At 39.6% G+C, this 25,507-nt stretch overlaps 1 protein-coding gene across 2 annotated transcripts in view; it reads right to left on the bottom strand.

The window, feature by feature from the left end:
- The window catches only part of ITPR2 (inositol 1,4,5-trisphosphate receptor type 2), a 499,981-nt gene that overhangs the window by 445,228 nt on the left and 29,246 nt on the right, over positions 1-25,507 (bottom strand). For both annotated transcript variants that reach the window (XR_003519864.2, XM_027593395.2), the window contains exon 2: positions 19,236-19,306. Coding sequence is in view for 1 of the 2 variants with exons in the window: in XM_027593395.2 (XP_027449196.2) it covers positions 19,236-19,306 (71 nt within the window). In the remaining variant the exon portion in view is untranslated. The remainder of the gene's footprint in view (positions 1-19,235; positions 19,307-25,507) is intronic.

The raw sequence follows: 25,507 nt of genomic DNA, 5'->3' as shown, positions 1-25,507 counted from the left end.
ACAAATTTTAAGATTATTTGTCTAGTTCTGTGAAAAATGCTGTTGGTATTTTGATAGGGATTGCATTAAATCTGTAGACTGCTTTGGGTAGTATGGACACTTTGACAATATTTGTTCTTCCAATCCATGAGCATGGAATATCTTTCCATTTGTTTGTGTCATCTTCAATTTCTTTCATCAATCTTTTATAGTTTTCAGAGTACAGAAAACTTTTCACCTTTGGTTAAGTTTATTTCTAAGTATTTTATTATTTTTGATACAATTGTAAAAGGGATTGTTTTCTTACTTTCTGTTACTTCACTATAGTGTATAGAAATGCAACAGATTTCTGTATATTGATTTTGTATCTTATAAATTTACTGAATTATCTTACCAGTTTGAGTATTTTTTTGGTGGAATCTTCAGGGTTTTCTATATACAGTTTCATGTCATCAGTGAAAGTTTACTTCTTCCTTATCAATTTGGATGCTTTTTATTTATTTTCCTTGTCTGATTACTGTGGCTAGGACTTCCAGTACTATGTTGAATAAAAGTGGTGAGAGTGGACATCCTTGTTTTGTTCATCTTAGGGGAAAAGCTCTCAGTTTTTCCCCATTAGGGATGATACTAGGTGTGGGTTTTTCATATATGGGCTTTATTATGTTGAGGTGTGCTCCCTCTAAACCTACTTTGTTAAGGGTTTTTATCATGAATGGATGTTATACTTTGTCAAATGCTTTTTCTGCATCTATTGAAATGATATGATTTTTATCCTTTCTCTTGTTGACGTGATGTATCACTGATTGATTTATAAATCTTGAACCACACTTGCATCCTGGGGATAAATCCCACTTAATCGTGAATGATTTTTTCATGTATTGTTGGATTTGGTTTTAAAGCAACTTCTTGAATTCGTGCTTTCTCTCTGGTATCAGCAATATTTGGCTGCCAATGCACCCCCTGGAATTCTCACCTGCCTGTGCTGCCTCCAGACATTCAAGAGCCTCACATAGTCAGTGAAAAAGTACAAAAAAAAATTCTGAGCCTGGGATATAAAGATATTATGATATGAAACAACCCCAGTTTTTTTTTTTCTACTGGCCTAAAAAAATGTGTGTGTATGTCTGTGTGTAAAAAACCATGGGTTTTTCTGAATATAAAATATTCTGAACATAAACTGATAAATGACCACTGGAAAAAAAGTGGGAAAATCTAAAGAGTATAAAGAAAAAAAAATCCCACCTCTTTTCATACCCCAGGGTTAACCATGTTTATCATTTTGGTGTATATCCTTAGAGAGACAGGCAGTTAGATACATTTACCAAAATACACACTTACATAGGCATATCATATTTTAGGTAACTGGAAATGCATTTATATAAACTGTATATATAAATATATACAGTTCACATAAAGCTTTTTTTACACTTCACATCTTCTAATGTCATTAAATATTACCTTGAAAACATTAAATTCCCACTTAGGACACATAATGATGTATAAATCTTTTTCCCCCTTTTGTATATTTATTCCCTCCATTAAAAGTATTACTGTGTTAAACACTGCATCTCATATGTTTGTCAAATTTTTAATTGGTTCTACAATCTTTATACTTAAAAATTCAATCTTCCACAAATATTCATCACAGGCCTATCCTACTGTAGGCACAGTGCTAGAGATACTAAGCTGAACCTTGAAAAGCACATAGAAAATAGATATTTCTCCTGTCCCCTCATTTTGTTCTGCCTCCTTGGTATACCTGCTGGCATCCTGATTTCTAATTACTTTTCCTGACCACAGTTCTTGCCTATTCCCTGTCTATCCACTGCTCTTAACACATGCCTTTTCCCATAGCTTCGTGAAATTTATTCCTAATTCTTGCTACCTGACTATTCCTTTAGCAAACAGTTCTCAAACTTGTTGGTCTCAAGACCTCTTTACATTCTTAAAAATTATTGAGAACCCCAAAGAGATTTCCTTTTGTGGGCCATTTCTACCTATATTCATTGTATGACAAATTAAGAACTTTACAATGCAGTAAAACACAAGCACATATTTCATTAGCCAACAGAGAGGTGACACCACCACACTTCATGTAGCCTCTGGAAAGCTCCACTATCCACTCAAGAAAGAATGAGAATGAAAAAGGCAAATAATGTCTTAGTCTCATTATGAAAAAGTTTGATCTTACAGATCATCCTGAAAGGACCTTGAGGACACCAAGCTACAGAACCACAAGAAGGCCTTTGTTCTTCTATCTCTTCTGTTACCTGATTCACACTGTGCATTGACCATCTCCTATGGCCTGTGGCAACCACAAGGGTACTGCCTCCAGCTAGCCTGGTTGCTATACACCACGATGGCATGGCTCACAGGGCACATGTTAAGTGCTCCTGGTTGCTTTTGCTTTCTCTGTAAAAAGTGATTAGTTCCCAAATCCCAAAGGTTTTATTCAACTAAGTCAGTGTTTCTAGGCTATTTATAAGTTCTAGGCTATTTAAATGATGAAACCTTGAATTCCAGGTTGTTGAATAAATTTTACTAAGGAGGGCAAGGAAGGGACAGGTAATATATCCAAATAAGACTCTAGAACAGTGCTACCAACCAGTCCCTTGTGTTAGGATGAAAGTAGGGAACTATCTTGTTCTCCTGGTTTACATATGCATAAGCCAATTAATGGCAATACCAGCCTTTCATTTTACTAGCAATGTTGGCCAAAGATAAAGAAAGAAAATAAGGTGAGAAAGAAATAGGAATTAAAGAATTTCCATCGTTAATGTCTTAAGTCAAAATATTAGTTACACTGAATCGGGTGGTTTTTGCTTTGTTTTTATGTTTGCCCCCTGGACAGTCACACAGTTTTTTTTTAACATGACATTTCAGGTACTGGATTTTTTCTTTTATATGATAACATTAGAGAATGTAACTCCCAACCTAGCCACACAATTAACTTTGTTTTTTTTTTAAGATTTTATTTTTTATTTACTTGTCAGAGAGATAGCACAAACCAGGGGGAGCCGCAGGCAGAGGGAGAAGCAGGCTCCCCACTGAGCAAGGGGCCCAATGGGGGGCTTGGTCCCAGAACGCTGGGATCTTGACCTGAGCTGAAGGCAGACGCTTAACTGACTGAGCCACTCAGGCGCCCCACAATTAACTTAGTTTAACTCCGTTCCTTCTAATATTTACCCACATCGAGGTATTTAATTATGCAGATACCGTCAGAGGGAAAGTCGCATAACTGTGAAGATTTCGACAACTACAGCTGTACTTTTGCTTCATTCAGTATTCTAAATAGAATCCGAGTGACGAATTCAGCAGCCCCATTTCTAAACAGGAACTGAAACTTCTGGCATTTAGAAAATGCTAGTTTAAAAGCCAATTTTAGCCTCCCTATACCTATGATTTCAAGATAGGACACTCTTATTAGATGTAATGTATGGTGATTAACATAACAATAAAAATTTTTTTAAAAAGCTTATTATCTTCCAGTTCCACATGTCCCTTGAGAGCCTCCGGAAATTTAAGTTTAACCACCTCTAAGTCCATCCAGTGGAAGACTGACGCACACATGCCTGCACACACGCATGCACACACACACACAGCAGCCAGCCATGTAGCAAAACATTAGAGAAGTACCAAGACTCAGTGAGTTCCTGGGGAGCCACCACTTTCATTTTCAGGACATCTATCTCTCTTTGTAGGGGTCCCCAGTTGAAAAAGGACAAGCAAGGCTCAAGAAGAACAAGGGTGAATCAGTGGTGCATTGCCAAGTGAGGCTGGCTCTCTACTTTTGAGGGCTGCTTTCTTAGGTTTTTACCTACTTTATTCTCTAAAAGACAGAGTTTCCAAACTACTTCCATGCATTTGTAAAACAAACAATGCCACCCGCCTGCACCTGTTTGCTTTATTCTGAAATTGCTGTATTTACCTTGAAAACCACAAAATGTAAACAAGGGCACCTGATGAAAGAAGATCTTCAAATGGCTTACTCACTAAATCAACACCTGGGAAGGAGAGGCAGTTTACTTGAACTTGAATACACAATGTACAAATCAATCTTTTATCTCAGTGGTAGCTTAAATAAGTTAATGATTAGTAAGCTTTATGGAGCTACACAGAGACTTTCATAAACAAAATATAACTTGTATTAATTTATTTAATACTCATAAGAGAGTGAAACAAGTATGGCCCACCTACCATAAACCATAGAAGTACAATCTTAATTCACATATACTTCCACTTAACAAATACATATATGACATTCTCCCACATGTAGATACTTTATGCTATAGAGCATGAGAAAACTGAAGTGATTTGACTTTTTAACATGCCTTTTAATATGCCTACTATATGACCAGACAAGAGAGGACAAGAGAAATGGCTTAAAAATCACTACTCTCAGGGCGCCTGGGTGGCTCAGTCCACTGAGGGACCAACTCTTAAGTTTCTGCTCAGGTCATGATCTCAGGATCATGAGATGGAGCCCTGTATAGGGCTCTGTGGTGGGCGGTGGATCTTCTTGAGATTCTCTCCCTCTGCCCTCCCCCCACAACACACATTTTTTTCTCTCTCAAAGAATAAATAGATCTTTTTTAAAAAATCACTTCTAGTTACTTCCCTGAAGAGTTTTTGAGTGAGCCATAGTTTCAGTTCTAGAAACAGTCCATGCTTCTTACCATAATGTGTTCCTGGAAACTACATTATAAAAAGAATGCACTTCCTATAGGAAATTCCACTGGAATAAAATAATTGGATTACTTTCCTAAGGAATACAAAGTTAATAATAAATATTACATAGGTAGAAAACCTCTAACCCTCCAGATCATTTAGAAGAGCAAACATCCTATAAAAGTGATTAAAATAGTTACCATAGGGGCGCCTGGGTGGCTCAGTCATTAAGCGTCTGCCTTCAGCTCAGGTCATGATCCCAGGGTCCTGGGATGGAGCCCTGGGTCGGGCTCCCTGCTCCGTGGGAGGCCTGCTTCTCCCCCTCCCATTCCCCCTGCTTGTGTTCCCTCTCTTGCTGTGTCTCTCTCTGTCAAATAAATAAATAAAATCTTTTTTAAAAATTTAAAAAATAAATTAATTAAATAAAATAGTTACCATAAGGATCATTCTTTTCCCCAAAATTAATACTGTATCATGTAAATATCTGAAGACCTCACCAAGGATAGGCAAAGACATCTGAATGAATAAGTTGTCTCTCCATCTTCCCAAACAGCCAGCCATAGAGGCAAAAAAAAACAAAAACAAAAACAAAAAAAAAAAACAGTCACACAAGTGTAGAGTAGAGAGACTTCTTTTTTTTTTTTTTCAGTGAAGTTAAGAGAGTACTTCTGAGTCAACAGAACTTTGAACCACCTCAGGGCTATTCTATCTTGAGTTGGCTAAATTCATCCCTCCTGCCTCAGCCTTTTCCAAAATGGCATATTAATGCAATATACATTACATAGTCCTTTGAGACTGGCTTCTTTCACTTAGATAAACACTTTTGAGATTCATTTGTGTTGTTGGGTATATCAAGCCTTCATTTCTTGTTACTATTGAGTAATGTTCCATTATATGGATATACCACTGCATGTATTGGTTATCCATTGACCAGTTGAGATTTTGATTGTTTCCAGTTTTTGCTATAAACATTCATGTACAAATCTTTGTGTGAACTTAATTTTTCACTGCTTTTAGTTAATATCCAAGAGTGAAATTTGGGGGTCATATAGTATGTGCATATTTAACTTTATAAGAAAGTACTAAACTCTTTTCCAAAACGGCTATAGAATCTTATACACCCCCAGCGATGTATGAGAGTCCTAGCTGACCTGCATCCTTGCCAACACTTGGTATTTTCAGTATTTTTTTTAAAGATTTTATTTATTTATTTGACAGAGAGAGACAAATCGACAGAAGGAACACAAGCAGAGGGAGTGGGAGATGGAGAAGCAGGCTTCCCGCTGAGCAGGGAGCCCAATGTGGGGCTCGATCCCAGGACCCTGGGATCATGACCTGAGCCAAAGGCAGACGCTTAACAATTAAGCCACCCAGGCGCCCCTTTTTTAAATTTCAACCATTTTTGTAGTCGTACTTCATGGTGGCTCTTGATACTGTGATGTTTTTTTTTTCTTTTTTTAGTAGTCTCACTGTATATATTTATTGAGATATAATTTAAAAATTGTCTCCAGGGCGCCTGGGTGGCTCAGATGGTTGGGTGTCTGCCTTCGGCTCAGGTCATGATCCCAGGGTCCTGTGATCGAGTCCCGCATCGGGCTCCCAGCTCCTTGGGAGCCCGCCTCTCCCTCTGCCTCTCTCTCTCTCTCTCTCTCTCTGTGTCTCATGAATAAATAAATAAAAAATCTTTAAAAAAAATTGTCTCCAGCTTTACTGAGACACAAGTGTAAGGTATATGATGTATTGATTTGATACATTTATATATTGCAAAATGGTTACTGCCGTAGCATTAGCTGACTTCCGTCCTATCACGTGATTGTTTTTTTGTGGTGTATGTTATACAATATTACAGTTCTGTGTCTTTGGATGAATTTATACATGCAGGTTCCTGCCATCCGAATTACAACATGAAACATCACCATTGCAATAGTTTGTTGAGGGACTCTTGCCACTCAATTCCACCCCACAGGCACTTGTGGGTCTTCTTTTCTTTTTATGAAGCCCGTTTCTGAAAAGCCTCCATGTTTCGTAGATCTCTACTCTATCTCTGGTCTGGAATCATTGCGAATCGTTACAGTAGGTGACCTTTTGTGTCTGGCTTTGCTCACTAAGTTCTTTGTGGAGATGAAGAACCCAAAGAATTAGCAGTGAAGCTTGTGGAAAGAATTTGGGATTCCATAATGGGACATAGCGAGTAGATGTTAGGATCTCAGCAGGAGCCGAAATGGACTATTTTGTGGCCAAAAGATGGTCTGGGAGAGCCTTAAAATTGGAGCATATGCTGAGTTGGGAGGAAGGTATGGGGTGAGCTGTATAAACTAGGGAAGCAGGGTAGGTACCATGGGGGGTTCCTGGAGTGGCATCCGTGTGTCTCTTGGAAGAGCTGGTCTTGACTTCCACCCCAGCTAATTGCTGTTGTTTGGCTTTCTTAACTTTTGTTCTGTGGTTCTTGAACCAAACCTGCAGTACGGTAGGATGTATCTCCAGTTTCAAGGCCATTTCTTTCTGACGGCTGGGAGCGGGGTATGGGTTCTTGCTGAACAAGAATTCCAAATCTGCCAGTTGTTTCTCAGTGAACATGGTTCGTTTCCTTTGTGAATATTTCTGATCCTTTCCTTTAGGAAGGCCCCCTGTGCCTGCCATCCCATCTAGCTGGGTCCCCATGCTCTGGTCCTGTGTCAAGAGATACTGTGATGTTTTCTTCTGGCACCTTAAATGTTGATATTCCCCGGGATTCCAATTAGGGTACTCTTTTCTTCTCACTCTCAGCTTTAAAGTCAATCCACATTGTAATCAATTTCAAATCTCTATTTTTCCATCTAGATTTCTGAGTCTCCAGGTCAATATATCCAGCAATCTTCTAAATCTACCTCTCTGGCAGAAAGGATGCCAGAACCAAGTTCATTACTGTGGTAAACTGCAAAAAGGTCCATAAATTCTTCCCGTCCCTGTATACATGTCCTGTTTCTAGTGACTTTGCAGCTCCGCCTGTCAAAAGGTCCAGCCAATGTCTCCATTCTTTGCATCTGAACATTTACTAATGTGACACAAGCAGAGGTTTGAACAGTGATGGGCACTGGTGTTTTCCCTTTCTTGCTGGTGTCATACTATCCTAATGTGAAGAATCTGAGCTAGCCTGCCAGGCAATAAGAGACACATGGCCCAGCCACCCCCATCAACAACCTATCCACTGGCAGATATGTGAGTGAAAGCATCCTAGACCATCCTGCTGCAAAATACCCAAAGATACATGAGCAAGTTCAGCAGAAATCAGCCAGGCCAGCTCAGAACAAAAGAATCAGCCAACGAACCACAGATTCATGAATTAAACAAATGGATGCTAAGTGAGCCACTCAGTTTGGGGGTGTTTTGACAGATAGTAAGATAGAAAGAGCTGATATAATTACCTTCCCCTATCAAGTAGTTTCTTTTGTATTCCATATTTCAATACATGCTACTACCATCTACTACATTGCCCAAATCTGAAACCTGGGAGAATTCTGGGACACACGCTCCCCTCACCTCCACCTCCCACCCCACTTCTACATACAATTAGTCATCTAGCCCTAATATGGTCAAATACATCCCCTTCTCACCATCCATAGCTGCTAGCTTATTCCATTACCAAATTTTCTAGACTATTTTTAATAGTCTCCTAGTTGATATCCCATCCTATATTTCCAACCTCTCCATGCAAGAAAACAGTCTTTCAAAATTTCAATTCTGATCATGTCTCAGACCAGCTTAAAATTCTTTAATAGTCCTCCACTGTCTTAACATAAATAGCAAATGCCTCAGTGCAGCATACAAGGCCATGAGGCATCTGACCCTCCTCCAAGCTCGTCTCTGCCACTCTTCCACATTCTCCTAAGCTTTAAACATTCTTAAAAGTCACAAACACACATGGGTCATGCCACTGCACTCCTCTGCACCTCAGCCAGAAATGCTTCTTTCTCCTGCACCCCCTCCATTCCATCTGGTTAACAACCGCTCCTTCTTCCACAGCTCCAGCTCACCTCCATTCTTCTGAATTCCTAAACAAATTACAGTCCTCTTCTCTGTGCTTCCAAAGCCCCTTGGGCTTAAAAGCAGTACAGTTAATGGTTAAGGGTCTGGATTTCAATCAAAGCTTTGCTTCCTTTTCATTGTATAACCTTGAGCAAGTTACTTAACTTCTCCAATCTCAATTTCCTCAGCTATAAAATGGGATGTGCCAGAGAATGTTACCCCTCACCCCCAATATCCATTCTCTTCTTCCTTTCGGTAACAGAACTCCTATTAGGTAGGCACATAGCCAGCCCACTAACCACCACATTCCTCAGCTTCCTTAAAGCAAAATGTGGCCGAATATATTTGTTTCCTGTGGCTGCCATACTAAATGGCTACAAACTTGATGGCTAAAAAAACAACAGAAATGTATTCTCCTGTCGCTCTGAAGGTCATAAGTCCAAAGTCAAGGTGTCGACAGAGCCATGTTCCCTCTGAGGGATCTAGGAAACAATCCTCTCTTGTCTCTTCCAGCTTCCGGTGGCCCCAGGTCCTCCTTGGCCTGTGGCAACATAACTGCATGCTCTGTGTCTGTCTTTGCATGGCCTTCTCCTCTGTGTCTTCTCTTCTTCTGTCTCTTACATGGACACTTGTCATTGGATATGGAGCCCACCTGGGTAATCCAAGATGATCTCATCTCAAGATTCTTAACGTAATTATATTTGCAAAGACTCTTTTTTCCTCACTAATAAGATAACATTCACAGGATCCAGGTATTAGGACATGGACTTACCTTTGGGGGCCACCGTTTGACCCAATATGCCATGTGACAATGAAATGTGAGTGGGAGTGATATATGAGGTTCCAGATGTTCCTGAAAGAAAAATCTACTTGCCCTGAATTCCTTTTATCCCCTTTCTTTTTTTTTAAGATCTTATTTATTTGAGAGACAGAGTGAGAGAGAAAATGAGCAAGGAGAGCAACAGAGGCAGAGGCAGAGGGAGAGGGAAAAGCAGACTCCCCACTGAGCAGGGAGCCCGATGTGGGGCTCGATCCCAGGATGCTAAGATCCCAACCTGAGCTGAAGGCAGACGCTTAACCAACTGAGCCACCCCAGGTGCCCCCTCCCCCCCTTTCCACTGACTGGGAAATGCTGATAAATGGAACAAATTTGGGAGCCATGTGTTGAGGATGGTAGGGTTGCCAAGATGGTTCTGATCCACTCACCTAGGAACTATGAAATGAGAGAGAAATAACTTCTATCTTATATAAGCCATGGTGGTGGTGCTTGTTTTATTTCTGGTGTAGCACCTATCTAATTCATGCAGATATACTGTGTCAGTAATAATACATACCTCTTAGGGTTATGCAAGGATCACATGGATTAACAGAATATGAAGCATTACCTGACCTATAGTGAAAACTAAATAAATGTGACATCTGCAATGGTAGCAGGAGAGTAGGCTTGGTCACATTTCAGTATCATTGGCTAACTTGTCTACCTCCTAGAAGACCAAATGTATTGGGGTAAATGACTGAGTGCTTTCATCTCCACATTATACTTGAAAGAATGCCAAGCGTTCTGTCATTGTTTGAAAAAAAGATGCAGTTCAGCTTTGCATACTAACTATTACCCTAGGAACTACTTTTATGAAAAGGTTCATCCTCATCCTGAAAAACTTAGATCTCCCTTCCCTGTGGGTACAAATTTTTTAAGCTACAGGTCAAATGCTATCTTTATTAAGAAGCTTTCTTCATCTCTCAAAACAGGAAATTAAAATCTCCATCCTCCTACAATACCTTCACCACACCTTTCTATTTAGTCTTTATCGCTTCCACCTTGTGCTGTAATTGTTTCTATACACATCTTATCTCCCTCATTAGATTATAAATTCCTTGAGAGCAGCATTCATTTCTGACTCGTTTGAACCATACCAACAAGTTCACATACTGCATTGCACACAATGGATATTGAATAAATCTCTACTAAAAGTATCCCAAGAGGGGCGCCTGGGTGGCTCAGTTGTTGAGCGTCTGCCTTCGGCTCAGGTCATGATCCCAGGGTCCTGGGATCGAGCCCCACATCAGGCTCTCTGCTCTGTGGGAGGCCTGCTTCTCCCTCTCCCACTCCCCCTGCTTGTGTTCCCGCTCTCGCTGTGTCTCTGTCAGATTAATAAATAAAATCTTTAAAAAATTTTTTTTAAATAAATAAATAAATAAAAGTATCCCAAGACCTGATAATGTTGAAGAACACCAGCTTGAAACAAACTTGCCTCACCTCCTAGTTCCTAGCTGTGTGAACTTAAACATGTTACTTTACTTCTCTAAAGTGTAGTTTCCACATTTGTAAAATGGGGCTATTCAGAATTAAACAAAGAACATGGATAAAGGCCAACATAAGCACTCAAAGTTAAGAAATTCAACATTTAGAACTTTCTGTCTCAGAAAGAGTAGTCTTGGTTATTAAAATTCTCACAAAGGGTATTTACTCGATATTTACAAGGAATGTAGACACATAACCAACTTCATACTCAATACTGGAAGGGAGACTTTTACACAAGGGCTAGCAGCACAGGAAAATTGGACCCTGGAGAGATGATTAGAAAGTGGGGGAGTCACTGCTGTCCTAACGCCATGAAACACGCACATCACAAGTGTTCATTTTCTGCCTGTCACTTCTTACTCTTAAAGGAGAGAACTAAACTTCACAGCTTAGAGCCACAAATCAAAGTCCATGTGCCATATACATTTTAGATACAAAATTAATTGTGCGATTGCTGCCCTAAATAGCAATTCGTGAGACTTCCAAAGTCATCCTATTTGACCATTCAGAACCACAGCAACTTCCTCCAATACAGACTGATGCATCTTACAGTGCAAGCACTTTTACAATCCTGACCAGCTCCAACAGAAGAAACAAAGAGGAAAAGCAATCTATTTTCATTTCATCCTTTGGTCCTTCTCTGAAACCTCACTGAGAAGAGTAAACTTATTATCCAGTTTCCACTGCTTCTTAGAGTTTAATAACATGGACTTAGCTATAGAAGGTTCTTACTATGATGACCTACCACAAATACACAGGATCAGTGCAGCAGTAACATTCAACTGGAGATTTTAAAGATTTTTTTTGTATAAACAATGTAATTTTTGGCTTGGAAATCCATTGGAATTTTCTAGACTTCTTTGTAGGAAACTACAAAATGCTATAACCTAAAAAAACTCCACTTGATACATGTAGACGTTTTCATCTTCCACTATTCACCCTACAGATTAATATGTTAGAATGCACCCTTGACACCAATGAACTTAAATCTAGAGGACTAGATTTTAAGACTATAACAAAATAACAGGTCTACACATTGCTTTATTATAAAACAACTAATCAACCAGCAACTTTGTTATATGCTGGGTGGTGTTAAGACCCCAAAAAAGTATCTGACAACAGACCTGAAATTATATCGCCTTTAAGAAAGACTGTTGAATCACAGACCTGTACCTCTGAAACAATAATACATCATATTTTTTAAAAAAAGAAGAAGAAGAAGAAGATAGCAGGAGGGGAAGAATGAAGGGGGGGAAATCGGGAGGGGGAGAGGAACCATGAGAGACTATGGACTCTGAAAAACAAACTGAGGGTTCTAGAGGGGAGGGGGTGGGGGATGGGTTATCCTGGTGATGGGTATTAAAGAGGGCACGTACTGCATGGAGCACTGGGTGTTATACGCAAACACTGAATCATGGAACACTACACCAAAAATGAATGATGTAATGTATGGTGATTAACATAATAAAAAAAGAATTACAATTTTTTCTAGAATTTCATTCATTCAACAAAAATTAATTCAGCACCAACAATATGCAAAGCACTGTTCTTGATCTTGGTAATTCCCCAGAAGGCAAGGCTATCACAGTCTTTACCCTCATACAGTTTATATAGCCTAACTGCGGGTCTTTCAAATAAGAAACGGGTGAAACTTCTGAGCATGCACAAGTAATGTGACTATGTCTTCAGGCCCAAGTTCACTGACAACTACAGTGGACAGTTTCCAGCATGCTAACAGCCTCCAACCTCCAATTCCCCCATCTCTCTTCTCTTTTTTTTTTTTTTAAGATTTTATTTATTTATTTGACAGAGAGAGAGACAGCAAGAGCGGGAACACAAGCAGGGGGAGTGGGAGAGGGAGAAGCAGGCTTCCTTCTGAATAGGGAGCCCGATGTGGGACTCGATCCCAGGACCCCGGGATCATGACCTGAGCCGAAGGCAGACGCTTAACCAACTGAGCCACCCAGGCGCTCCCCCCCCGCCATCTCTCTTCTCTTCATGAAAGCTTTCCCTGACTCTTGGAGAACTGACTCAGCTACAAGCAGGAGTAGCCCAAAAGTATGTTGTGGAAGAGAGTGATAATGCCCTTTTAGGGACAACACGTAACCCACAGAGGATGGAAGTTGGCCCCAGCTTTTCTGTCCTTGGGCAGGAGATTCTGAGGCATGGTCCTCATGGAGTCTCAGAGGGCCCCAGCAGCACTGAGTTCCAGTTGCCACAGTGATGGACAGTAATGGACAATTTGTTGCCTTTTCTTTCCCTAGTCTCACTCTCCCCCACTTCTTCATCCGTGCTTCCGGAGACCACCTCCCATGTCTTCCAAAGTCTGATTTGTAGAGACTCTAACACAATCACACTCTATTTCTCCTCAGAGATATTCAGTAACACTGGAATAACACATGGATTCAGAGGATCACACATCTACCTTTCACCAACTTAACAAATTTCAAGGTGTTGTAAGCCTGGGAATTTGAATAAATAATTTGGATAAGAGTTAAGATCTGAGAGAGAGAGAGCTAGAGTGAGAGACAGAGTGAGTGGCAGGCTAGAATAATAAGCCAGTCAATGCTAATAAAATGAAATGTAACAGATTCCCTACTTGGTTCTAATGTACCAATTATACAGCACAGGAGGAGGAACATGAGGATTCAGGGATGCAAATGAAAAGCATCAGGAGTCTGGGTTGACTAACAGCTGGAGGTGAGTTAGGGAGTCCTGCCCAGGACTCTTGGGCCGCAAGCATAGGATCCCAAAAAGAGGAAAATTCTCATCATACTGCACCCAAATGTACTATGTTCTCTTCTTTCTACACCTCTAAGAATTACATTGACAAACAGGAGCCTTAACTAGAAAACAAACAAGACAGTATAATGAAAACCAGAGAAATCACTGTGAAGAATTTGTGAATGGCCACAAGTGAAAGACTTTTAAAAAAGTAAGCCTGTAGAAGGAAAGATCTGCAGAAATGTGATCATTCTAAACAATACTTCAAAGGGCTGTTGTGTGGAAGAGGGATTAGATTTAATCTTTGTGGGTGTACAGAACCACTAAGTAAAACTTATAGGAGGGGATAATTCAATAAAAGTATGGTAGAGTGATTAAAAACAAACAGCTCTGGAGTCAGTCACCTGAAGATGGCTACATAACTTCTTTATACTTAACTCTGTCACTGCAAAATTGGGACTAGCAACAATTTCCACTTCGTAGGGTTATTTTTTTTTAAGATTTTATTTATTTATTTAACAGACAGAGACCGAGCGAGAGAGGGAACACAAGAAGGGGGAGTGGAAGAGGGAGAAGCAGGCTTCCCGCTGAGCAGGGAGCCCAATGCAGGGCTCAATCCCAGGACCCTGGGATCATGACCTAAGCCACAGGCAGACGCTTAACAACTGAGCCACCCAGGCACCCCCCAACTTTATAGGGTTATTGTGATTACCACATAATAATGCATAGGAAGCCCCAAGCACAGGGTAGCATGTATTAAGTGCTCAATAAACATTAGTTATTTCAAATCTGAACTTGTTTCAGCCCTCATCAAAAAACTAAACTAACCCCAAATCTTTAGAAATTCAGCACAGCAACAGTTAAACTGGTGGAGGAGGTATTTATAATTGGCTCATACTGGAGAATCACTGTGTTAGACAAGACTGAGGTGGTCAACTACATAAAAACTCAAAGCTACTATGTAGCAAGATAGCTTTCTCACTTGTGCGCCTGCGTGTGTAACCTCCATGACTGGAGGCAAAGGTGAGAGTCCCAGCCTTCAGAGCAACTTCCCTGAATTATATGAAGAGAAGGAACTGAATTGAAGAAATAATCTCATCAGTCTTCTCCCAAGACCCTGATTTTCACTACCTACATTAGTATTGCACCACAGAGCAGAAGATGTCTCTGTTTTCATTCTAATTCTGGAAACATTATGACTTACTGCTTGGGGATGACTATTTGCTTGCCAGATGTGTCCACTTGATAGGCATGGTAGATTATGAAATAGTCACATGTCAAATGACCACAGAATCTCAGAGTTGGAAATTTCAAGACCAAATGGGCCAACCCTGAGGAGTATCTAAGCAACCAGAAGAAGGGGCTATCTTCTCTTCCCTCAGTCCCTCTGGAGGGATGGCTTCCTGGGTTCTCTATAACCTCTATGTTTTATCACACTGATGATAATAAAGGGACACACAAACCTCTCTTGCCTGGATTCATACAGCTTCTCCTCCTAAAAGAGAATGTAGGTATATCAATAGAGCAGACTTCAGGAAAAATCCACATCAGAGAAGAGCTTTCTAGAGAGTAGAGGGCAAGGGAGGTGGGGAATGAAGTGTCTAAAGGAACTAGTGGGAAAAAAGGAAAACCGAAAGAATGTAAGGTCAACAAAAACAACTGCTATAAGTTAGTCTGAGGGAAAAGGATTAAATTATATGTCAAAAATAGAACCAATAATAAAACATGTTGATATTAGGTGTCCCTGATATGTCTGCAAGGAGAAGGGCAGTGAACCTCTGTAGTATTCCTTTTTTCTTAAGATTTTATTTATTTGACAGAAAGAGAGAGCACAAACAGGGGGAGAGGCAAAGGGAGAAGCAAGCCCCTGGGTCGCTCAGTTGGTTAAGCATCTGCCTTTGGCTCAGGTCATGATCCCAGGGTCCTGGGATGGAGCCCCAGGTGCCCCCCTCAGCAGTATTCTTCTCAAAAACTTAACGCCAGTCTAATCATGAGAAAAACATCAGGCAGACCCCAAATGAGGGGACATTCTACAAAATACCTGGCCAGCATTCTTCAAGAATATCAAGGTAATGAAACATGGAAAGACTGAGAAAATGTCAGAGATCAGATTAGACTAAGGAGCAGGATGACTAAATGCCCCGTGGGGTCCTGGATGGGATCAGGAATGAGGAAGGGAGAGTAGTCAAAAAACTGGTGAAATCCAAAGGAAGTCTGGAACTTAGTCAATAGTAATGTACAAATGGTAATTTCTTAGTTTTGACAAATGCACCATGGTTATGGAAGATGCTAACACAAGGGGCAACTGGGTGAAGAGGAACCCTCTGTACTACTTTTATAACTCCTCTGTACATCTGAATTTATTCCAAAGTTTAAGAAAATAGGCAGTATTTGACCATTAGAGGAATTATGCACTGACAAGAGAAAGCCACTGTGCTTCTGTTAATATTAGTCTATGTGGTTTCTACTGAAAAATAACTGTCAATCAGGTTTTAAATAGCCCTTGGGAAGTTATTGTTAAAACTCAGTTTCCTCAGGGAGTCTGGGTGGCTCAGTCAGTTAAGCGTCTGCCTTTGGCTCAGGTCATGATCCCGGGGTCCTGGGATCGAGCCCTGCATCGGGCTCCCTGCTCAGCAGGCTCAGGGAGCCTGCTTCTCCCTCTCCCCCTGCCACTCCCCCTGCTTGTGCTCTCTCTCTCTCTCTTTCTCAAATAAATAAAATCTTAAAAAAAAAAAACAACTCAGTTTCCTCTTTTCATACATGAGGCAATGTGACACAGTCAAAAGAATGTTTCACTGCATAGTTGTGTGTATTGGAGAGAATCACTTTAACACTTTTGGAGCTCTGGTTCCTCATTCCAAAAACTGGGGGAGTTGCACTAGATTAACTTTTAGTTGCCTAGAAGCTCTAAAATTGTATGGTTCACTCGGACAAATAATAGACTATGAAAAACAAAAATCTTTTCAAATTAATTTGAGACTATCATTTGTATGGCTGAGGCAAGAGGAACTGAGGTGCAGCGGAACCACAATATGCTATTGTTTCTTCACCTTATCTAAAAAGTAACAATGAGGGAGGGTGCTCTGGAAACTTGGCCGAGGAGTCTGGAAATGCAGGGGTGGCAATGCTGGGAGGCCTGTCTATGAAAAAGAACAATGATTTTTAAAGCCAGAGGGCACAGGGGGAATACGTGCAGGCAGAGAATGGTGAGATGCAAGAGCTGTAAAAGGACAAGCTATGTGAAAAGACAAGGCATCTGGGACAAGAAGGCACACTTATGGCTGCTGAGCAGTCTGAAGACCAAGGCAAGCCCATCTCAAGGCATTATCCGCTGGGACTCTGTCATGACAGGGTTCCAAGAATCATCAGAGAAGAGTCAGAGCTTTAAGATAAAAGGAACCCTCAATCCCCAGAAGAAAAAAAAGGAACTCTCTTTCTCTGATGATGAATGGCATAAGAAAAATGGTTTAGTCTTCAACTAGAGGTAGAAAATCAGAGCAAACTAGCAAGGACAATGATGGAGAGTATTAGATTACTGGAAAAGCCAGCCTTCCAAGGGCAGGACGGAGCACCTGAGTGATTCATACTTTGAACCAGTGCCCGCTGAATAACATGACACCAAGCATCTGTATATAATTACCTCCTGGGTACAGAGAGTTACTACAGGTCTCCCTCAATTACACTAAAATAATCTTCATGCTTTAAAACAATTCGCTTCACCGGGAAAGAGGAAAAGAAAGAAAAGGTGGCCACAAACCCTGAAGGTTATCTTTGAAAGATTAATCTCCCTTGACTGCCAGAGGAGTAAGAATACCCAATCGCGTGGCAGTGATGTGTGGAGCGATCCTGGGAACCAAGTTCTATCATGTGACCCCAGGGAACGTTTGGGTCTCTCATCCAAAAGCATCTAATGTCTAGCTTTTGGGATGTCTAGGATGGGCAAATGCCTGGAAAACAAGGAAAAAGTAGAATCCTGTCCTCGAAGAAAGTACAACATAAGAGCAGAGTCAAATATGTTAAAAGGAAATACATTATGTCTTTCGATGATAAGTTAACTGTCTTTTCTATAATGATTTAAAACACTTCACTTTTCTTCTCTGGGAAGATTTCAAGCCTCACAAAGCTCTGGGGGGGGGGGGCATTGTTCTCGTTATGACCCACCCTTGCTCTCACCAGCCAACGACAAATGCCCTTTGAGGCTCAAAGTGGTTAGGCGACCTACTTAAAATGACACAGCCAGTGAGCAGCACGGTCAAAACCTGAACCCCATGCTTTTTCCTGTTACAGAGACAGATTTGTTGTCCCTGTTTGCCTTGGAAACTTGTCTTTTTATCTTTAATGTGCCACAGCACTATTTACTCATCAGTCGCACTGCTGACTCTCCTTGCTGGCAGTTTTATGGTGAGTCTGTCCTCAGTGAAGGCTGTTGAGGGAACACCTCACTTGCCCAGAGTAAGGAGAGAGTCCCTACTGACTAGTTTCGTGGGTGCTTCTAACGGGCAGTGTCTCTCCCACGGCCGGTTTTATGTTAATTTCTCCACATGGAGGAAAAAATGGGAGTTCTCCTTCAAAGTGACCAATCTAACTCAAAAAAATATTTATTGGGCTTGTCACTCTGCAAGGTTCTGAGTATAGAGAAAATGAAACATATATGATATTCTTATAATGAGAATTGGGTGGAAAAGTGTCTGTCACAGGGAGTGAAACAAGGGAAACATTTGCCGAATGTGAAACACTTCCCTTCCCCAATGCAGGAAGTAGCACATCCTGACTTGGGTCTGGGACTCTGGGGAATCCCTTCCACTTTCTCTCTCTGGAATTTTATCCCACATTAAAGCTGCTTTTCACCAGTATGAGAAGGAATGCTTCCACAGTGTGTTCAAAGTGAATGCTGCTTTAAAATTATTTTTATTATTGTAAGTACACACAAACTACGAAATTGATTTGAGCAAGCTTTTAATTGCTGATTTTAGTTTGTCTATGCTTCTTCGCAGATTCCATTAATCCTTCCTTCATAACAGTCCAGTTACAATCGGTCTCCTATTATGGCCCAGGTCTCAGTTGATATTATCAAGCTAACTCTAAAATTATACTTAGAAAGGAGTTCTAAGACAATTATTCGTTATTACATGCCATCCAAAGTGACATTTTAAAAGCTACGAGAACAAATCACTGTTACCCTCTTGGAGATTTAAGATAAAGAGCTGATAATGAAACACAAACATTTATAGTATAATTGTCTCAGGAATACATAAATAAATATTTGGCTGTATTTATTGGTTTGGAAAGTAGCCTTTCAGAGTTCATTATCAAGATTTCCCTTCAAGAGACTGACTATTGTCCAGCAAAACAAAAATTGAAATTACTCTTTCCTTGTAAATCCTTCAATGTGTAAAAGAAGAAAGACAATGAAGAAATTTTTGAAAGACTTTTCAGGGGACACATTTATACGTGAAAGTGTCACACTGAATAAAGTTTTAACATGACTTATTTTAAGAAACAAAAATAATCTCATGCCCTTGTCACATAATAAAAAATATATATATTTATTTCTTACCTCTGAATTTTTTGGGAGGGTTGGCGAGGTCTCCTGCCTCCGGGTGCACAACACATCTGTCATCCACTAACCTGGAAGACAAAACATGTTGACATTGATAACCTCGTCATGTTCATAAAGCACAGACTTCCTGTGGCTACTGTATAAATATTTACAAAGAGTATGAATACCATTTTTCACTAAGAAACTTTTTAACAATCATAAATTTGTAAAAAGATTTTGTTATAAAGATACTAATTAAAGCAGGGTTTATCAAATTGAAAATTTTGGTTAAGTGGAAGGAAACCGGTTAGGTAAATCATGATATAGACAAATGATAGAACACTGTAAAGCTATTTAAAAGTTTATTTTTAAAATGTACTGGCCTGCAAAATATTTATAATATGTTTATGAAAAGAAGTGGTAACAAACCAACAAGATATCATATATATTTAAACACACACCCACACACCCTCTAAACATACACATATAAGAATGGAACACAGACACCAAAATAATAACAGTGGTCAGATTACATAGTTTTGATTTTCCTTTATTTTTTTCCTGTGTGTGTGTTCGGCGGGGTTTTTTGTTTGTTTGTTTGTTTGTTTGTTTGTTTTTTAACAAGGAATGTGTGAGCTCAGGAGATCAGGCTCACAGAAGGACCATAAAATGGGTGGTAATGAGAAATCCTGCATTCAAACCCTGGGTCAGCCGCTTCCTAGCTGGGTGACTTTGAGCCTCCTTCTTTACACCTGTATAATAAAGATACCTACCTTATAGCATTGCTAGGACAATTAAATAACCTAATATCTCTAAAGAACCTAGTATAGTTTCTGGCACATAGTAAGCCTTTAAATAAGTGTTTAATAGATAAATAAAAGTCAAGGAATGTGGGGCGCCTGGGTGGCTCAGTTGGTTAAGCATCCGCCTTCAGCTCAGGTCATGATCTCAGGGTCCTGAGATCGAGCCCCACGTCTGGCTCCCTGCTCAGCGGGGAGCCTGCTTCTCTCTCTCCCCTCTCCTCATCCTTTCTCTCTCACTCTGTCTCTGTCTCTCTCAAATAAATAAAATATTAAAAAAAAAATCAAAGAACTTGCCTGCCTTATTTCTTACCATACAGTCTGCTTCTAAAAGAATGCCTGACACATACTAGGTACTCAGTGAATATTAATCAAATGAATAAATCACCCTTATAGTTACAAAAACATATTTAATTCCTATTAAAATATTCATTAGAAGCCAATTTCTGGGACAATACCAAGAGAGAAGCTCAATCTCTGACCTGAGAGCCAGGAGACATGAACCTCCTGTTCAAAGAGAATTATCTAACTACCAAACCTTATTCACTAATATTCATTTTCTTCTTTGGCTAAGTGGTAGGAATAACTGGATTTTTTCCAGGATATTGTGAGAATGCATGTGAATTTCTTCTAAATTTATGAATTCATTTGAAAGGAGGTGCCTAAGTTGCAAAAAACAAACAAAAAAAACACACAATCAAACAAAAACCCATATAACCAGAATCACTAGTACGCATCAACTCAGCACTGAGTAAACCCCAATTTGTGATCAAATGTCCCCTTGAATTAGGATAACTAACTAAATCAAAATGAAACTTTTGGTTCCTGATTTATCTGGTTACCAAAAGCAGACACTTCCTAAATCACCAAATTTTTCTATGGTGTCCAATTTCCACAAAACAAAATGCTAACTTGGTCGAGCAATATGGTTCTTTCTTTGATTTTTTTTTCATATATACTTCATTCACACTGGTTTACTAACATGTGGTTTTACAAGAGTTGCCAAGCATGTAAGATATTCCTTTTAAAAGTCTTTAAAACTGTTTTTCTTAGAAACAGGAAGTCAAATTGGGTCAAGAGAAAGTAAACCCAAACCTCCACAATGTCCAGCTTCAGCCTAGAACACTGAATGTGAAAGGCTCAGAGAGTCCTGAGAATGTCACAACATAATACTTAATTTTTCTTAAGTGCTACAAATTAAGTCAGCTCTTCTAATTACTTAAGACATGTTAAGAATTCAAAATATAACCATCAAAACAACCATAATCTTTTTTAGAACACATAAAAATTATATGAAAAGCAGCATTGATGTTCTACGCATTCTTTGTGCCTACCCATCCCCCTGAAATACAGACCCCCACTATAAAGCCCACTAAGAGTCCCTACCTGCATGGGTTAATCATCAAGAGGAATGGGAAAAACTGAAGCTATAAATCAGATCACAGTGCATTTATGTAAACACTTATGCCTCTCCTCAATTACATGATAGCCCAGATTAAAACATAATAACTAAGAATGACTTCAGTTCTAAGAATTGGTCCTATTCTTTATAGACAAACATCTGTGAAAATCACAAAATCATTCCATCATACAGACTTAAATAATTGCAAATGAAAATGGAAGAAAAGGAAGGACGGGATAGGAAGGGGGAAAAAAGCAAGGAGTGTGAGTCTGTTACAAAGACATAGACCATCATTGATGCTAAAGGCTAAGCAGGAGTTTAATAGTAGTTATTGGCACAATGTCTTCATTACTCCCACAGCCTCTTCTTGAATACCTCCAAGGTCAGAGTAGTCATCATTTACCATCTCTCTGATAGCATGAATATCAGAGAGGTGTTTTATATGGAGTGGAAATAGCACCCTGTGTTTCCCATTACTGCACTTATCACATTTTCATTAAACTGCCTGCTTAATTGTCTGGATCTTCCAGTAAGTTACAGCTTCATGAAGTCAGGAACTGAATCCATCTTGTTTACTATTATATCTTTGGCAACTTCGAGCATGACTTATAGTAAATATTAAATATCTGTTACATGAATAAATTAGTCAGTGAGTAAAATGAGACTTGCTTCCCAAATAACTTTCTCTTTTTAGTCCCAGTTCTTTCCTCTGGAACTATGTACACTAAGTTTTCTTTTTCTGGGATGAATAAGACTATTTCTCTCCAATTCTTTCTCATATGGATATTTATCAGGGAGCTCAACATCTTTTCATACACCCCCAAGCGTCAACATCCCCCTTAAATATGATCCTAGACTATCTGCATGAGTCCAGATAGGCCCTCCAACGAGTCCTCCACAGGGGGCTCTTGCCTCCTTCTTTCTGATACAATGCTTACAGTTATGTGTCCTAAGGTCATGGGAGCTTCCGTGGCAGTCAGGCCCACCTCTGACTCTCAATGGGTTTATAGCTAAACAACCCCAGGTCCTTTCCCTGTGTTCTGCCATCAGTACAGGCAGGCTCTCTCACCCATCACTGGAGCAGTTAACTTTTATGACCTAAGGACAAGAATTTGCAATTGAATAGGGATTAATACAAAGTTCAACCTTTGGCCTATGGGCAGAAATTATCTAAAAACCATTTATCCCATCCCTAGCTAGCTCATTAAGAGACCCTGCCGTGATTACTGCCCATGTTAATCACTCATACACAGTATTTTCTAAACTTGGCTAATTGGCTAGACCATGTGGGGAGTTAAAATAATAATCATTACCATAATACTAACAACAACAACAACAAGTTTCTTTGGTCCAGATCTACAGAATCAAAATTTCTGGGGATCAAGACCAAGAATCTGTATTTTTTAAAAATCTCTCCAGGGGCGCCTAGATGGCACATTTGGTTAAGCATCGGACTCTTGGTTTTGGTTCAGGTCGTGATCTCAGGGTCATGAGATCGAGCCCCACGTGGGGCTCCACGCTCCTTGCCAAGATTCTCTCCTGAGAATTTTGAGAGAATCTTGAGATTCTCTCTCCCTCTGACCCTCCTGTATTCGCTCTCTCTCTTTCTCTCTCAAATAAATAAATAAATCTTTTTAAAAATCTCTCACCTTCCTTAAATGGATCAGGAGTACCTGTTCTGCATTCCCATAGTACTCTAGGCTATCCTCTATCAATAAAACTTATCACACTCCATCATAATTTTTTTATACATTGGTCTCTAATGCTATAAATTATAAGTCCCAAGAGAGGTCATTTCTGTTTTGCTCACCATAATATGCCCAACTTTAAGCATTAGGCCTCAAACATGGAAGGTGCTAAATAATTATTGAGTGAATGGGTGTCTTTTTGAATCACTGAATAAGTCAATAATGTTATTTTTGGTAAGTCATAGAAACAGTAAAAATAACTGGAACCAATAAACAGTTGCCTGAAAGTAGATATAAGGAAGGGGTGGACAACATTTCCTATCCAGATGTGTTTCAGAAAATTATCAAAAATATCAAATCCTGAAAGAGGCCAAGATAGCCTATTTTAAATAACTATAACTCATATAGCCCCTTTCAACCCAATAAAAAAATCTCAAAGACATAAAGTTGAGCTTAAAAGAAGCAAGTCCCAAACTAGTAAATGCTATATAATTCCGTTGATATAGAAGGCATAAATTGGCAAAACTAAATAGTAGCTATTTTAGAAATATGCATGGAGTATAAACAAATTATTGTATAAAAATACATGGCTATCAGATTTTTTAAAAGATTTCCAAAAGAAAGCAAATTATCCTTTGATCTCTAGTCCCTTATTATTCCACCAACTGCAAAGAAAAATGTCACATAGTAGGTGAAATATGTTAATCATGTGAATAAAGGGTAATCTTACAAAAATGGAGTAGGGAGGATGGAAGGGGAGATTGGAAGAGGAAGCCATACCACTCAAGGTCAGTTACATGAAGAACTGTCAATTACAGACTCCAACAAAGAAAAAAACATCAACAGGAAGAATCATCAGTTACAGGCCCCAAAAAGGAAAGATGTATATAGTGCATCTTCTATAAGAAATCAACCACCCTTGAAACTCAGCCATTGAGAAACTATCATCACCCTGGACTCATGCTTTTCTCCAATGGACTTTCCTTCAAAACCATCCCTCTCAACTTCTTCCTCCTTCTCCATAAAATAATGGTCCTCTCCTTTGTTTGTTGGACTTGCCTATGGTTTTGCCACAGCCTGCTTGACCCAAATTGCAATTCTCTGTTATTCCCAAATAAACCCAATTTTGCTGATAAAAAGAACTTTTATTTTTAAAGTTAACAATCGTTATCTTTTTCCTTCAGAAACCACAAAAGAAACTATTTCTAGTTTGAGTACTTTGTAAAATAAGTATATTATTTTCCTGATGTTGGCCTACCATGTGTATCTGATCCTTGTACCATTAAGTGATATAGTTCATTTCCAATGAAATCCACTCTGAAGCACATTTAAACAAAAGGAATTTAGGACGAAAGAGAAAGTGGGGAATCCACAACGGATATTATCAAAAACGTGTACTAAAAAAGGGGGTTAGGATTGTGGCTAGGTTCATAAGCATGATGAAATTGCCCTCAGGACACCTGGGTGGCTCAGTCCCTTAAGCGTCTGCCTTCGGCTCAGGTCATGATCTCAGGGTCCTGGGATCCAGCCCCGCATCCGGCTCGCTGCTCAGCGGGGAGTCTGCTTCTCCCTCTGCCTGCCACTCCTCCAGCTTGTGCTCCCTCACTCTCCCGCTCTTGCTCGCTCTCTGACAAATAAATAAATAAAATCCCTTAAAAAAAAAAAAAAGGAATTGCCCTAAAAGTACTTCCAGAACTTGACCACAAATAACTTTATCCCCAAATCTGGGTTCACTTTGCTGGCCATATAAATTTCTCTCTTAAATTCTGCAATCGTCTGGCGGCTCACCTAAACTATCCATCCTCCCCACAAAACCCCACCACCTGCCACCCCACAGCCCCCACAACCCTGGCACCTATTTACCTCCCTCTTTCACCTTCATTTAGAAGCAGCACTAGAACAGAAGAAAAAACAAACTAAGTTTGAATCCTTGGTCTGCCACTACAAAAACAGCTGTATCTACGCTGGTCCTTTAACCTCTCTGTACCTTATTTCTTAAATGGGGCAGTTGTGATCTCACAAGTTCCTTCTTTTTCTGTTTTGTTTTGTTTGTTTTTTTCATTTCTTCTATTTTGTTATTAGAGCTGGCTTGTGGTATCATTCCTCAATAGCAAACTGACATAATATTTTCAGTGTAGTGTGAATGTTTAACTGTTTAGTATCAATGTTTTTAAGTTGATGTATTATTTTATCATTCCAAGCAAAGTACAAGTATGTGATTTTGTTCTGTTCACTCATCATTGTCTTAGAACGTGGTGTCAAAAGATCTTAAGATCTTGCCATTTAGTAATATGGACATTTTGTACTTATAGGACTCAAGTTGCCCAAGTAAGGAACAAACCTCAAGCCTATAGATTCTTGTTTGTATGCCTATTAATTTGTCTCATAATTCAGAGTAAC

Source organism: Zalophus californianus, chromosome 9 (assembly GCF_009762305.2).
Source record: "Zalophus californianus isolate mZalCal1 chromosome 9, mZalCal1.pri.v2, whole genome shotgun sequence".
Taxonomy (NCBI): domain Eukaryota; kingdom Metazoa; phylum Chordata; class Mammalia; order Carnivora; family Otariidae; genus Zalophus; species Zalophus californianus.
Note: the sequence above shows the minus strand (reverse complement) of the source record. Positions and strands in the feature narration are given on the sequence as shown.